General features: G+C 37.8%; 1 protein-coding gene across 1 annotated transcript in view; it reads right to left on the reverse strand.

Annotated features, from left to right (window-relative positions):
- NKAIN2 (sodium/potassium transporting ATPase interacting 2) overlaps nucleotides 1-17,624 on the reverse strand; it is a 577,016-nt gene that overhangs the window by 320,389 nt on the left and 239,003 nt on the right. Inside the window, exon 2 of the mRNA XM_086632102.1 lies at nucleotides 3,642-3,779. Coding sequence (XP_086488228.1) covers nucleotides 3,642-3,779 — 138 coding nt within the window. The remainder of the gene's footprint in view (nucleotides 1-3,641; nucleotides 3,780-17,624) is intronic.

Consider the following 17,624-nt stretch of genomic DNA (forward strand, 5'->3'; position numbering starts at 1 on the left):
ACTCCAGAGCTGAATGCAGTACTGCAGGTGGGGTCTCAGAAGAGCAGAGCAGAGGGGCAGAATCACCTCCCTTGACCTGCTGGCCGTGCTTCTTTTGATGCAGCCCAGGATACAGTTGGCTTTCTGGGCTGCCAGTGCACATTGCCGGCTCATGCTGAGCTTCGGCCTTGTTGAATTTCATGAGATTCACATGGGCCCAATCTTCAAGGCTGTCAAGGTCCTTCTGGATGACATGCCTCTAGCTAATCAACTGCATCACTCAGCTCAGTGGCATCTGCAAACTTGCTGAGTGTGCACTCAGTCCCACTGTCTATGTCGTTGATGAAACTATTAAATATTCTTGTCCCAGTACAGACCCTTGAGGAACACCACTGGTTACTGGTTTACATTTGGACACTGAGCCATTGAATATGACTCTTTGGATGCAGCCATCCAGCCACTTCCTTATCCATCTAGCAGTCCTGTCAAACCCATATCTCTACAATTTAGTGGCCAGATTGCTGTGGGGGACCATATGAAAGGTCTTACAGAAGTCTAGATAGATTACATCCATAGCTCTTCTCTTGTCTACTGATATAGTTACTCCATTGTAAAAGGTCACTAGATTAGTCAGGTGACTAATAATCCATCGGAGGGTGAGGAATATGTTTTGAGCATATCAGCATAGCTGGAACCCTTCTATAGAAGAAACGGGGAGAAACTGAGGCTTGAGGCAGAGAGCTATCCAGGTGAAGATCATTGCTTCCTTCCAGAACCCTTAATAATGTGCATTGGTATTATCTCTCACTATTTGCATTGATGGAATCATGATAAAAAAACACATTATATCTCAGTCATTATGCTGGCTAACCTTTGTTCCTACTGAAATCCTTATTCTCTGTTTCAGCACAGTGCTGATAAGCACTCCTTTTATCACTGTTGTTTTCACAAATAAAAATGGATTACTTAATAATTATCTTTTGAAAAGACATCTTTGAACAGACACTCATTCCCACTCTCAGAACAGATGTTTCACTTCCTGCATCGATTCTTCATTTATTGGTGAATGGTTACGGTTTACAAGCAGAAATTAATGCATTATTGCCAAACTTATATTAAAATTAACCCCTCTGGTGATACTAAACTTCAATTTTTGTCTTTGTCCACCACAACTCCTCCATTCCATGTAATTTGAACTACTTTCCAAGGCCTGAAACCACACAGTCACCTATTCCCCTTACTCACTTCTAAACTTGCCTGTGACTCTTGTGAGTTCAAGGTCACACTTTCACTTGTGGTGTCCCATCTGTCTAAAACTTATTTCCTCTTCTCCCTAAGCCATTGAATCATTCCTTTAAATCTCACCTTAAAACCGCCCTGCTCTCTTTAACCTATGATTCACAACCTCTGGAAAACATTTTTGTGATATCCTTTATGAAGCATGCACAGTAAAAAGGAAATTTATTGTAGTCTTGTCGAAGCAAGCCATACTTGAAGTACTAATGTGACTGTGGATTAAGTGTCCTATAGGGTCCACTCAAGATAGATTGACCCTTGCAGAATCTGTAGAAGTCTGAGTTTCTACATGCACTCACCTGAAAATCTCATAGCTACACACTCGCAGGCTTATAGGCTGTTGTCTGTCTTCTTGCCTTTGAGCTCATAACTTAACTCCTGATGTCAGATGACACCACTGAGTTTTACCCAGCTTCAACAAGGTGCTTATTCTGGGCTGAGTAGAACTAAAGAAAAGGATTCAGTTACCTTATCTCCCTCTCCAGTGACCAGTACCATTTCCCCCATCCTGACTTTAGATACTCTCCAAAGAGAGCAGCAGTAGAAATAAAATAATTACAGTGCTCCTCTGTTGACACAACAAAATGAAGGATGAAAGTTTCATCACTGTTTCCTTATCAAAGCAGTCAGTGATAGATGGCAGATTCAAGTGTCTATTACAAAATCCGAGCAAGACAAACAATTGGATCTTAGATAGGTTCTATCCAATTCAATGAGCGGATGCAGGGAGGCAAACCCACAAAACCAGATGAGCTACACAGAGAGGGTGAGGGGGAGCTCTATGAAAAGATATGTGAGAAAATTGGTAGGATGATGTGGCACAAACAGTATCATCCAGAAACTCATGTGAATGGTACCTATTCAGAAGGCTGGTACTCCTCCCCGTTCACAATGCACTCGTCATTATAGCAGGGAATTTTCTGTACTCCTATTGTAAAGGCCATTTAAATCTAGCTTTATTTCAGCTCAGCTAAGCATTTTATGCTTATGCTCATTTTTATGCCTTGGAATAGTCTTGGGATGGAACTTTTTACTGGTTTTGTTTTTTTTCAAGTGATGCTTGAATTCTGGGTTTTTATTTTTAAGTCTTTTGTGCTGGTCAAAGTACAAAAGATGGAAGAAAAAGAAAAGAAACAGAAGAAAGAAAACAAAAGAAATAGAAGAAGAAAACTCCAGTTCACATTGTGACTCTCAGAGTTGTGACTGGAAGGAAACACTCTGACTATTTAAGGCTTGCAATATATTTTTCAATGTTGATAATATATGTTTTAGAATACATTAAATTATGTGCAGGCATAAAGTCATTACACATGTGGACACACATTTTCTGCACATAGGAAACCACGGAGATAGAAACAGAGACACAAATGTTAACGTACTACTGTTAGGATCACACTACTGCAACATGGTTGGTAGCATAGTGGCAGAAGCAAAACCCTTCTATCTCCTGAGCGACTACTGGTATATGAGGAAACAGGACTTTACAGAAGCTGGTACAGATTCAGTGGGGTTATTTTCTTTTGGCACGAAAATATGGTTGTGTATGGGTGAATCTTTTCAACTGCTGTTTGTCTCTTAAAAGTATACAAGTTTTAAGTGAATTAGCAGTCAATTTTGATAGATACATTGTTATGCAAATCTATTTCTAACAAAAGGTGTTCTGAACGATGGCTTTCAAATTTGTTTTACAGTCTTTATAGACTGACAAATAAGGAAAAAAACAAACCCAGAGTAGGAAATGAGGATCTCATTAAGACTGTATTGTATAAGAGAGTACAGAAATACTGAGTCTATGTATGAGGGGTAGCTGAATAAGGAAAAGAATTGTATTAAAAATATAACAGCTCAAATCCTTACTTTTATTCTGGAGCCCTCACTCTGTAACCATCAAATCTGCATTTCTTACTATATTTTCATACTTTATTTTCAACTCGGACTATAATTTCTAGGAGGGATATACATCACAGACAGGCACTTCAGCAATGATGATTAATAACAATAATGAGTAGCTATGATAAATCATGGATCTGTTGGGGTGGTCCAGTGTATCTAGGAAAGTTATGGTTAGCATTTATTCCAGCTCTAAATCCCTGTAATTCTGAGGGCTGTAATTGTTTAAACTGACTTCACTTCTTGCAAGTTCACATCGTAATGTAGTTAGTGATTGTATTGACTTTCGACTTTTGTAGGTGATTACCACTTAATTATTACAGGTATCTCAAAAGCATAATAAGTAAATGTAAAATATTACAGAAGAAAGTTAAACCCAGATAAGATTTCCATTTGGTTTATCATCAATAAAGTTTGGAATGCCTTTTTTTTTTTTACATGCATATCAAAATAAGTAAATAAAATTAAATACTCACTCCTGTTATGTAACGAGGTCTATACTGGATGGTTCCAAATAAGCCAAGTATGACTATAATAATGTGTATAAAATTTGCCAGGATGGGTGCCCACTGATAACCAAGGAAGTCAAATATCTGCCTCTCGAGCACAGAAACCTATGATTAAAAAGCAAAAACATAAACAGATTAGAATAGACCAGAAAACATCTATGAGGGCATTTCCCCTTCCCACACCCAAGATAATTGCCCCGAGTTAAAAAAAGACATCAGTCAGCAGTAAAATTAAATGAGTTTGCAATGTTTCACCTTCTTGTTTTAATGAAAGCTGCATTTCTCACTGACAGTTTACTGAATTATATTCAGTTTGCTAAAATATTCATGTGGGCAATTCTACTGAGATACTAAACTGTTCACTAGGATGGTATGTTTGCAGGAGGAGAAATATAAATCATTTTGTTATATATACCAACAAATGGTATAATATTCTAAGGTATCGGTGCTGAAAATAAGTGTCAGGCTTATAACATCTTCTCAGCTGCTTTGCTTTCATTCACAAACACCACCCTTCAGCCTAGTCCTGTCTCTTTACTTTCATTATTTCTCTACGTTCAGATTTTTTTTCTTCCCTCTATCCCCAGCTAGACTGTCAATGGGATTTTACATGTCACAAAATATGTGCAACTTTTTGACCTGGTTCTACTGATAATGACTCCAGTTTACCTCCTCCTACTGTCGCAAACGTCAGCTGAAGTATAAGCTGTTACCCAATTCTCTAGATACTTAATTTTAAAAAGTGAATTAAGGGACAATCTTGGGTTGTTGACAACTGTTTTCAAGTGATACCATTCCAAGCAGATAGATCAGAAAGCAGAAAAACTGCATTTCTAACAGTATCAGTAAATAATTTCAGAATTCAAATGGTACATGTTCCCTAATTGCTGTTCAGACGTTGTATGAAAATACAGCACTGCACCCCAACCTAAGGCAGAATGTACCGTTTCGATACAAATAATATTGATGTGATTATTAGAGGGCAATATAATGGCGAAGTGAATTTAGACAGAAAGGGTGAGGAGTTTCTTTGACACCATTCCAACGATTTCACTAACTAGAATGGTGAATAGATGAGTTTCGTGAAAATGCAAATGGTAAAAATAAAATAAAAATAATAATGACACCACCACCATCACCACACACACAAAAGAAAAAAAGAAAAAGCAGGCTGTTTCTGTATAAAGTTTCATTAAATGACAGGTGACTACTCAGTTTATACTACACTGTAGATAAACTGAATTAGGTATATCTGCCACACACTCCATTCATTTAAAAAATAACACCTTTTGAAATCAAGTACTAAATGAATAAATAACTACTGTTCACCACTGTTCTTGCATGATATAGCTATGGGAGAGTTTTTCTATTTTCATGCTGCAGTCCACTGCCACACCAACAATTTCTTTTTGAAATTAAATAAGAAAACTTGCCACTAAAAAGACAGTCTACACTTAAACCTAGTATTGCAGATGTAAAGAGTGTTTATTATATAATACTTACCGGCATATGTTGAACTTTAAGATAGGGATTCTCAAAATAACACTGGGAAAGTTTGTCAGTCGTATCATTTCAAATTTGAAAGTTCAGAGTTTCATATCAACCACTGAATTCCTCTCTGCAGCAAAGACTCATTCCACACAGTGCATCCAGCTTATAGCTAGTCTTGCTATTTTGCCTAGCATTTTATTTTACAGATTTATTGACAGAAAGAGATTATGGTCCTGCATCATCCAAGATCCTAATGAACTGATTTGTGCTATCCTACGACTCTCCCTAGCAAAGTAACATCATGGAAGAGTTCCTAGAATCCCAAGACATAATATTCTAATGGCGACAATGTGATGAAGAAATAAAAGGAAGTCCAAGCTGTATTAGGAACTTCATGAAATCTCAGAGTCCCTGTGCTTCTAAGTTTATCATTAAGAAATAATTCCTTGACTACTGACGTAGTCATTTATATAAAAAAGACCAACATGTGGCACAAAGCTGTGTTATGTGGGTTTGTGTGAAGTCTACTAAGGGTATGAGCAAAAGACCTGCTACATCTTAAGTGTTATTAAACAGGTAATAAAGGAAAAATGTTCACTCAGCACAAAGCTCTTATTTTAATCTGCCGAGGAAAGAGTAAATGACAATAGTAAAGCAACAGCAAAAGAAGTCTAGACCATACAAACTTCTAGAATAGCAACAGTAGGGATTCAACAAGCAAAAAAATACAAGGGATGAAGCAAATCCTTCAAGCAGCAGGAAATCATACAGTTAAGTATGTCAATTACAGAGGCAAATTGCAGCACCGTAGTTAATTATAAAAAAGCAGAAAACCTAATATTCCTGCTGCAACCTTACGTTAAAAGTAAAATGCACTATCATGCATCAAGTACGTTTTGTTTTGATTTCGTTTTGATTTTTTGGGGAGTGAAAGATGCAGTAGTTCCACCAAAACTTGTTCAAGGTGCTCTGCTGGATAAAAGCCTATTCTGAGCAAATCTTCACTTTTCACACACCAATGTACTGCTTTTTTCTTTTTCGATGACCAGCAATTTCTGCAGCACCAAGCAACTACTCCCTCAGAATTTGTGGTCGTGTTGAAACTTCAGGTGGGGGAACCTACCGGAACACATGGCACACAAAGCAGTGGATAAACATCGGCTGTGCAGAACAAGAAGATGAGTCTGCACCACCTTTGTCCCTGTATCTACCTCACGTTTGCCGTAGGCAGACTTGCTATTACATTTTCTCCTGTCACTCCAAGGAATCAGCTGTGTGTGGCGACTGCTGGATACGTGAAATGGCAGCATTCTGGTAGGTTGTGCAAAGATAAAATGCTGCAGAAATGCAGCTGCTGTTCCTTAGAAGATCGGACTACCGCAGCAAAGTGCATTGCAGATGTAGCAAATGAAAAATATAGGACAGAACTAGATCTTCATTCCCACTTCCTGAAGAGATGAAGTGGAGAGAAAATAAAAACAACAATTCATAAACAAAAAGAAAAACAATATGGACTTACTACATATGGTTACTAACAAAAAAAAATCTCATTGGGTCTGTGTTTCTAAAAGTGGAAAAATGAAAAGTAGGACAAAGTACTGACAAAATCTATTAAAAACAGTATTATGTAGCTTCCTCCTCTTCCACAGATGCCAGAATCATAAGGGATTTCCTTACATAGCACGAGAAAATATAGACCCGATTTTGAAAGATTTTTCTTCTCCTTTACTTTAAAAATTTAAAATTTTTGGTTAAACAACTGCACTTCTTCTCAGTATCATATCCACCAGCTTCAAATGTTTAATGATGTTTCAAGGACATTACAGAGAAAAAAAAAAAATAGACAAAGAATTGTCCATTTTCTTTCTTCTTCTGGAAACAAGAGTTTAAAATGAGAACAGGAGAGAGGAAAAATGGATGATTTGGATGAAAAAGTACAGTATAGTAAGAAAAGAAAAATATGTTTTAATACAACTCCATTTTAACAATGTAGTGAACCCAAACTGTAGGGTTAGAGAGAGTCAGTTCCTAATGTTAGAAAATAAACATTCACCACATCATCTTCTTAGGCTTCCAAATAAATAAAATATCATAGACAGATTATTTTATGTAATCCCTGATAAAATTACAGAAGAGTGAACCATTTTTACTAATGCATGATTTTTTTCCAGACTTCTGCCAACATTTTAAAACTAAATGCAAAATAAAATCAGGCTGTACACTGTCAAGTTGGAACAGCTCAAACTATTTCCAAATTCTTGTCAGAGGCTGATTGTTAATAGGTTAACAGTGTTACTGACCTTGAGGGATCTAAGAATTGAATTTCCAGAGGATAAAGAAAACCATTTTGAGATGATTCTTAAAGTATATGATTGGACTAAAATTTCAGAAAGGAACCACAAAGGAAAAACCCGTCAAAAGATGATTTATAACACAAACTACAAAATGGAAAATGACAAAGTGCCTCTCCTCAGAAAGCTCCTTGAGAAGAAACTCAACCAGGACTACTTCACAATGATACAGAATCAAAACTTTGCATTGCTATAAATTAAAGTGCACACAGACACACGGTAAGCATGGCCCCCACCAGCCCGGCATGCTGGCGCCTGGGACAGGGTCACGCTCAACTGATGGTCTCACCAGCTGAGTCATGGCTAGAGGCTCTCAATTCACTCCAAAGGAAGAAGAGAGCATTAGCTTAGATTGCAGTGAAGGAGAACTAAGCAACTGTGGTTTGTATCATGACTGGTGCAGGCTAAGAATGAGCTATAGTAGTAACTCACTAAGTCGCCTCAGCTCAACTATGTTGCATCAGATGCCCACAGCTTCTAATAATTTGCTTGTGTTTTCAAGCTAGACATATAGTTTTTTAATGACTTTCAGTTCTTGGTTCTATGGCATAAAAAGTTAAACAGAGCCCAATAAATACAAGTATTTTGGGCCTGGGGCTTATGAAAGAATTCTAATGCTAAAGCCAACCTGCACCATGTACAACATCCCCAGCTAACCTGCCCCCAGCACTTCCATGATTTTGAGGCAGGATGAGGTTCACTTGTTTTTTCATCAAAATTTCAGATGCTATCTGTCCTGAGATAGAGGGGCCAGCGAATTCCCCACAGCTACTCAGTAGAAAAACAGAATAATATATTGAAAGTCAAATCCACACATCTGCAAGCGTGCTTGTGCATGTGAGTCAAGTCCTTTACTGCCAGACAGCAGGGAAAGAAAAAAAAAATTATTGAATTTTTATTGTAAGAAGAAAGGCAAAACTAAAATGAAGTTCTGTGAAGAGCTGTGGACACAATGGCGTTCTCAGCACATCTAATAAAAACCATCACAAGCACAGGTAATTCAAGCTAAAATCAAGAAGGAATTAGTTTCCCCTTGTCCATTGGTTCCTTAGAGGAATCACGTATGTAATACTAAGCCCCCGTCCTTAATCTGTTTGATGCTGCTGAGAGAATGAATAGGCCTTCACCACGCTTGATAAGAAGGTAATCATAGTTCTTAAAAATCCTGTGTAGGTCCGCATCCCTTCATCGTATGGCGTGCAAGTGGATTTCTGCTGTGACCTGCTGAGGACAACAGGGCTCTCCATGGGTACGGAGCGTATTTTAAGTCTCAGCTGTTGCCTTCTCTAACTGAACATAGTAATAATAAAAAACTGGTAAATACCAGCTTTCTACAGTAGGTTTCCTGTTACATAGCAATGAGAAGCAGAACTGTTAGCAGAACTGTTATCTGAATAACACTTCAGTTATTATTACTGAAAAAAAAAAAAGATTTACTATGCACTGAACATACCTTCAGGGTATTATAGAAACGATTTATAAACATTTAGACTCCACCATACATACATGGAGATGCAGTGACTCAAATAATAACAAAATCAAACCCCTATCTTCCCAGTATTTCCTGAAAGCATCACCTCCTGTGTGAGCAGGCAGAAAAATAGAGGAAATTGCTGGCAAAATGCTTGATCAACAAGTTCTATTCTTGCAAAATACTTTCTCCACAAAGTTATAAAACATCAATATCCATGAAAGAGAGAAATGATAGGAAAAAAAGGGGGACGTCCCTAATTTTACACTGAATGTTTTAGTATCTTTAATACTTGTTCCTAAAAATATTTTTCAAAGAATCTTATCGGAATCATATTGCTAGAATTATAGAATCATAGAATCATAGAATGGTTAGGGTTGGAAGGGACCTTAAAGATCATCTAGTTCCAACCCCCCTGCCATGGGCAGAGAAATCCTCCACTACACCAGGTTGCCCAAAGCCTCATCTAACCTGGCCTTGATAAAAAATGACAAATTTTGATAAAAAACTAATTAAATCAGTGTTGCACTTAAGACACACAAACTTTTGAAACCTGGAGCAAATACTTGAATTCATGGCAACATTCTACATAGTTACGAAGAGATGTAGAGATAATTGTGTCTCAGATGTCTATAGATTTTTTTACTGCACAAGAACAAATTAATTTTTGCTGATAACTTAAAAGAACAAGAAAAATTCCAAATTTGTCATGTATAGTAGATTTCAATACTCTTGAAACCAGAAGAGTATTTCAGTTCATTTGTCTTCAGAGCAAAGTTTTATGTACAACTGCACACTTGATCCCAATGACTACCTTAAATGGGTTGGGGTCTTAAATTCATGCAACGATTTAGATTTCAAATCTTTACACCAGGTTACAGTAAATTTTTTGCGTGTATTTGTGCACATGTCATGATTTAAGACTACAGTTTCTTATTTCTGTCTGGTCAACAGTAAGAAGACTTAGATATGTATCAGAACCACATCCTCTTGCATGCCTGAAAGAAAATTTGAAAAATCAGTCTCACGTAAACTGTTCTACCCATGAGGCTAAATATCATGAAGTTAGTATTTCCGCTACAGGATGAACTTAAGTAATAATAACTTAGGGGTGCTAAGATCCCTGTAAAGTATTTTATTTCCTGTTCACGAACACTTGTCATAACAATTTTTGCATTATTTTAATAAGACATGTTTACACTCCACCAAAACCAGGAAGATAAGGACTAAATGTGTCCAAAAGGGGTTCCAACTCAAACTGATAAATTGGGTCAAGTTATGAGGTTCATTTTTACCTTAAAACCAAGATAATATTATAACACAAAATACTCAGCTGTCAGGTCCCAGCTAAGAGTGAAATAAGCATTTGCTAAAACCTGCCCATGCGTTTTTTAGGAACATTTGGCATCAGATGAGCTGCACACACCCACAATAAATAAATAAATAAATAAAATCTTTATTAACAAAGCATTGGTAACAGAAGATATAGCATATAAGAAGAGTTTAATATACTTAAAATCACTTAGATGTGATTTTTACTTTTGGAAGGTGAGATTTACAGAGTGCAGGCCTGTATCACAGGGGCAGAGATGGGAGCACTGTCTCTTCCCACAGTGCTTCTGAAACGACAGATTGCAGGGTAGACACGGCTGACACCTTTTTTAGGGGCAGCTCAGGCCTGGAAGAAGTACAGCAACATCGGACCTGCCCCAGCTACAGGACCCTGCTACAAAATCTGTGCCAGTTTACTGGTGCAAGGCTAAGACAGGATCAAGGATTAACAAAACCTCTTAAACATACTGGGAACCTAGCATTTACTGGAGGCAGTGCTCTACATTGTTAGCTTCAGATGACTACTTGGTACAAAGTCAGGTAGGTCATGAGCATTGTTTTGGGTTTGATGTCTATTTTGCGTATATGAAATCTCTACAGAGACAGGCTAGCTGTGACTGTGGCCAAAGGAGGGGTCATGATAGATGTGTTGGTGATCTTTGGTGGGAATAAGTTCAAACACTGCCAAGACGCTCAACTCCATCTTCTTCCATTTTGCCATTGACTGGCATGGAAGATCAAGACTGATCTCTCAGAGCTTCCCTTCCACCTGCCTGCCCTAGCCCTATTCTTCTCTCTGTCTCCCTCCTTTGCATCCTTCTAGCAAGAGCATCAAGGCCCTCACACCTCATCTTTAAGGTGGCAAAGTTCAATTTTGCTGACACTACTGAGAAGCCTTGAGCCAGTTCTGAACATAAAAATACTTTTGAATTAAGCTTTAATAATATTTTATAATTGCACAATCTGAATTTGCCTGCAGTAAAGCCTGAAGGCAAAATCAAGCATTCAGCATTCAGAAAGATTAGTCTTATCTAATATTTTCTGTCTTTCTGGAAATATTTGACAATAAAACAGGTCTCATTTTCATTCACAAAGATACAACTAGTTTCTACACAGTGATTCAAATCACAGCATACTACATCTGTAAACTCAGCAGAGATGTGATAATGCTAGTATATCTTAACTTAAGGTAGTGAAACTATCTCCTGTGTGTGCTTCTTTAGTCAAAAATAGAATGTGGCCTAATATCTGAAAAAACCCCTACCTTCTAATAACAATAAATTAATTTCTACTCCTCAGCAGGAAAGGCACACCTGTAAGAAACCTCATTAGCCAAATAATTGTGAGTGGTATTGCCAGAGAAGACTCACAATCTCATCAGGACTGAGCCTTGTGATAATAAGAACAGGGCATTTGGAGGACCATACCAAGTGAAAATAGCCATCCTAAAGTCACTGTGGTCGTTTTACTTGTATTTAGGCACATAAGAGTGTCCACAAAGCAAGAGAGAGAATGACAACTAATCCATGTCAGAACTATAAGGTGCAGAGGGCTCCTTGCTTTGTAGTCACTCATTCCACAACTAAACCTGGATAAGCAGGATGCTGACTTTCTCTGACCTAACAGAAATATCTCTCTTAAGATAGTCCTTCTGGAATACCCATTATTCTTATATAGAATATGTGAAGCACTTACTCCATTTTCATGCCTTGGCATAACCTGAAAACTGACATTTAAACTTTGCAGATCACTTTATAGAAGAAAGCTAATTGACATCAGTTATAGTCAGAAACGTTTGTAGCTGTTAAACTTTATCTGTTATCCATGTATAAAGCCATTGGTCCTTAGGGAGCTCCAGGTAGTGATAAAGACAGCAATGCATCTTGTCTGCAACATGGCCACCTTAAGAGTCAGACATGTCATCTACTCTCTGCATCAGAGTCCCAGGGACAAGCACAAGGTCTTAGATCTCATCTTCCAGATGCCCAGCGATCCATGTGCAGCACCTTTAAATTCAACCACAGCTGGGGAACACCAACTGTTGTCTACAACCCAGTTCCACAAACAGAAATATCTATCCTAAGGGTGAAGCTTTTTTTTTGTAAACAAAATGAAGTATTCTTATAGGCTAGTTCAAGATTGTTGATTCAATTCCAGAATCATTGACTCGAGCCAGCCAATTTGCAGCAATTTTCAATATTTCACTGTTTGTATTCAATCTGCTTTGGAATATGACTATAAGAAAGGCAGCATATGAAACACTCTATGCTGTCACAGAAATTGCACGAAAACCCAAGGTCAATGAGCAATTGCGGTAGGGGTCCCCATTCCAGGCCCTGTGGACAGCTAGAGTGAGTCAGTCAGACGTTGCCCTCAAAAAGATCCCATTAAACACTTCAAGGAAAACACTATTTTTTTTTTTTCTGGTTTTACGAAATAATATGTTTAAGTGAGCGGGACCCGACTCTTTCTGTTTTAAAGAAATACAAAAGCCATCACCTGTCCCGGGAAAGCACAACCTCTGTAACAGAGAGGTTGTGGAGTCTCCTTCTATGGAGATGTTCAAAACCTGCCTGGACACGTTCTTGTGTGATCTGATCTAGGTGGTCCTGCTCAGGCAGGGGGATTGGACTAGATGATCCTTTGAGGTCCCTTCCAACCCCTAACACTCTGGGATTCTGTGATTCTGTGATACAAGCAAGCAGTACATTCTCTTGCCTCTTTCAACATCAAAGTTATAATAAAATTAAAAGGCAGACTAGCCATTACTTTTCCCTAGCCCTGATGACAAATGTAATGAATAAAAAGCTCGTCTGTAATGACTAATGTACGAACACTGTATGCTGACCTCTTTTTAGTATGTTAATTCATGTATGCATACAAATATCTCCTTAAGTACATTTTGTCTGAAATATTATCTCTTTGCAGCCAAGACGTATCAACCTACAAGGTAACAAACAGTGAAAAATGGGAGTACTATAATAAAGATCCGGCTTAAGAGATAGTGAATCACGAAGGCCTATTCCCAGTCTGTTAAGATTCAAAAGTTAAAAATGTGAGGGACGAGGAAGAGGGTAGATGCAAAGCTCTGACAAAAGATGAAACACACATGACGAATGCTCGCTATGTCCCACAGTGGTAATAGGTGCCACTGTATTCCAGTGATGAGAATGGTGTCAAAATATCCCGTTTCTGTGCAAGTAGATTGTCCAGAAAATAAAATACAGTTGGATCAAAACTGAAACATTAAACAAAAAGGAGAAACAGGAAAGGAAATAGAGAGACTAACGAGGGATATAATGGGCCTTCTTGTTTGCATAAATGTTTACTGCAGTCAATAATGTTTCTCTGATTTACACAGAGATAATTTACATTAACTAATTTGAGGCCAAACTCTGATTTTTACAGGGTGTTTGTTTATTTTGCGTAAAGGTTAGTGCTGAGTGTCCTGGATTAAACCCGTTTGTTTATCCAAAATATGTACTCAAGCACAGTAGCAGTCTCTCAGCAGGTATTTTAGTGACGACAATATGGCTAAATATCTAAAGTCAGATTTTTTATTTTTTTAACTTTGCTTCTGTACTTCATATGGTATAATACTGATGAATAGTAGTAGTATTCTTCTCTGCACTGGAACAAGAACATCATCAGTTTGCTGGCATCAGCTGGAACCTTAATTATGTGATGAAGGCTGGAGAAGGCTGCTTAATAAACCTGCATAACTGATATTATGGTGTTTGTGGAAGTTTTTTGCTTCATAAAAGAGCCAGTCACATACAGTAAACCAAAAATTGCTTCAGTGTCACAAATCAGCACCTCCCCTTCTACATTTGCCTTCAGATCTTCGTTTTCCCCAATTTGCTTTCTTTAATTCAGTGCCCACACCAATTCTTGGAAGCAGCAAAAGCAGCAATCTAGAACTGCTGCAAACTCTCGTCCAGCAGTGCCCTACCCCTGCCAACAGCTGCCATCATTCAAGTGGCATTTGCTGGCATGATAGAACAGAGTCGTAGCGATTGCTTTCCACTTTTCTATACCTCATATCCCCAGCTGTTCCAAGGGGTGATCACCTTGCTGGTTTGATGAGGTCTAGAAAACTCAGCAATAATTATTGTGCTGGCAGTGCTGAAGGCAGCCAGCATCACTAAGGCAGGAATTGGAATGCAGCCCAACCAACATAGCAGAATCTACTAATTTGTTGCACTGAATATTTTGTTGTAAGAAATAATCATGAGCCTTGTGATAGACTATGAAAGGCAAATTAAATTGCCTGAGCCAGACTCTTATACTGTGCCTAACAAAAAAAAAAACAAAAAAAAAGCTGACAATTTTAGGTTAGCTGCTTAAATGTAACCTTTAAAATGCTCTGGCTTGTTAGTAAATGACCTCCTCGAATTATACAAAAGAAATCATCTATCCAATCATGACCTGTCAAAAAAGAGGTGTTTATAATTGTTTTTGACCAATTTAGTGTGGATTAGACTAGGAGAAGAAGGCCAACAGTGTTCAATTTAATTTCATAACGTATGCTATCTTACACAAGATTGTAAAAAATCAAACAATTGAGCTTTTTTCCAATAATCATATTACTCAGTGTTTTAAATGATGCATGTCTACTGACTTTCTAACCTTTGCTAGACAGTAGCTTTTAATACAATTATTTGAGGGTAACTATGATATCTTTTTCAAAGCAGACTCTTATTATTAATGAAACAATAGGAAAAAATAACATTTACATAACACCAAATGTCTGCGCGTTTCTTACTGCTATAGGTGACCTCTCTAGAGAGAGTATTTTTAACTCAGGAAAATGTAATCTGATAATATTGTGTGTGCATGCCTTTATGCAATGAATGCTGCATCTGCTGGTTCCTGCTTTGTGTTGTATGGCACTGGTTTGACTGGGGTAATGGTTTACCCTGTGGTTTCTCTCTAGCCCGATGACATACTGATTAGAACTCCATCTACAATGAAGATGCAGGCAACTGACCTCCCTGGCAAATAGTACAGTTGGGTGGAAAAGGAACTTATGCTAATGAGAACTGCCTTCTTTCTAAGCAAAAACCAAAAAAAAAATAACCAAAGCAGAGTCAACCTCTTTCACTCCTGCTGCTCTGTTACTGCAGCCAAGGAAAGACAGGATCAATGCCCATTCAAAATGCCCTGCTATTGACAGGTTCTACATTGGAGAGAAGAAAGGAATAGATAAAGCTTGTACACATCTGGGAAAATATAAAGGAAAAACAGGAGTCACCAAATTTTCCCTTAATTTATATATTAATTTCCCACTATAAAAGAAAATAATGCCAAAAACCAAAACTTCAGGGTGAAGATAGCTTTGTGTTGTAGGCAGCTAACCAAAGTGCCAGCTGCTTTCTGCCCAGAGTTGCCAATGGTTGCCAGTATCTATGATATTTTTGAAGTGATGCTCATGTTCTCGCTTTGTGAGAAGCTCGGGTAAGAACAACTGCTTCCTGCATGGCTGCCCTCCTCTATATGAAACAGCCTTCCCTGCTGTGGTGAATGTTGCTAAACTGCAATCAAGTTTCTTCCTTCATCTCCTGCCAGGAATTAGGTTTCACCACATACGTGGATGTAAAACCTTAACAGGTGAGCAAATAAACCTTCCCCATGTAATGACCCTATTTTCCAAGGAACGAAGACACTGGCCCATCACAGTCATAACTTCTATTTAGAAAGCAGAGGTGAGTTCCAGTCTATCTAATTTAGGACCCTGCCTTCTGTCTGTGTTTTAGGTGTTGAACCTCCACCAAATTTCTGATATACTAATGAAAAAATGTGTCTCTAAAGACCTCCAGAGGGACACCTGGTCTGATTAAGTGCAGGTACCCAAGTGAGGCAAACCGAATCTGATCCATCTATTTCATGTAAAAGAGTTATAATTATTACTAAATTAATTCACACAGCTGATACGCCATGCATAAACTGTCAGGCTGTATGCCGTTCCAGGGACTGCCACAGATTCCTCACGGAATTTGGACAAAATCTTTTAATTTCAGAGTAACATACATAGGCAGTATTTAAATCCTGATTTCAAGACAAAGTCACTTGGAAATGTAGATTTCATTGACTTTCTCCAATTATTAAGTTCTTATCTTATTTAAATGTTTCTGAATATTTTATCCTGTGTATCAGTTTAATCTGTACAGTGAAAAGTCTTGAAAGATAAATACTAGTTTTCAGCATTATTATACACTGGACTTTCTCTTCTACCCTTGTAAAAGGAGATCGGGAACCAGAGGTGTCACCAGCTACTGTTCTATCAACAGTCAGTGTGACGGAGTATAAATCTGGTCAAATGCTATTCAATCAGTTTCTTCTCTTCCTGTATTGCAGACTGCAATTAGGTTAGATTGGGAAAACATTTTGACGAATATAATTTGTTGTGTGAGAATCAACACTACTTTTGCTGAAGGATGTTAAGAATCAGTGACCAAACCTTCTCAGTATATCCCAGTATGTCCCACAAAGCTTTGGCAATACTGAACACTCGAAGAAAGTATGCTGCAAGAGGTTATGTATGGAAGTGCTGAAGTTTTCCGACTATCCAAATTTGCAAGGTAGACAATATTAAAATTGACAGCAAATTGTTGCAAAGGATATCACAACATTGAGCGACTAGGCATCAAAACAGCAGATGAAATTAATTGGTGATAAAAGCAAAATGATGTACTTCCCTGGGAAAGAATATTTCATATACACAATGAATGGTTCTAAATTAGCTACTACTACTCAGGAAATTATAAAATTATTCCGGATAGCAAAAAATATCAGGGAACTGCACTATCGCAGAGACCACCACACTCACAGTAGTAGACACAGTAAAACCACAAAAGTACAAAGAAATGTAATGAGGATGCTCAGAACGGTGGCGGATTTCTACTGAGGACAGGCTAAGACAATTAGGACTCTTGAAGTCAGTAAAGAGAGAGCTGTTGGGGTATATGAAAAAGTCTTTAAAATCAAAGATGATATAAAGTCTATAAGTAGGGAACAAGTGTTATTATTTCTCTTAGTACTAGCAATAGAAGCAGTCAGCTGCAATGATGTGAGAAAAACTGAAAACAAGCAAAAAAAAAGGAAGCATTTTTTCACAGGGTAAATAACGAAACCGGTAAAAATATTGTCACAGCCTTTGTGTTTTAGACAGAAAAAAATTAGATAATTTTATAGCAAATTAGTCCATTGAGAACAGTTAAAAACAATGGCCCGGCCACAGCCTTTGCTTTAAGAAGTCACATAATTACCAGTTGCTGAAATCTGAGATGGTAAGTTGAAGGAACG

Source organism: Tauraco erythrolophus, chromosome 2, assembly GCF_009769465.1.
Source record: "Tauraco erythrolophus isolate bTauEry1 chromosome 2, bTauEry1.pri, whole genome shotgun sequence".
NCBI classification, from domain to species: Eukaryota; Metazoa; Chordata; class Aves; order Musophagiformes; family Musophagidae; genus Tauraco; species Tauraco erythrolophus.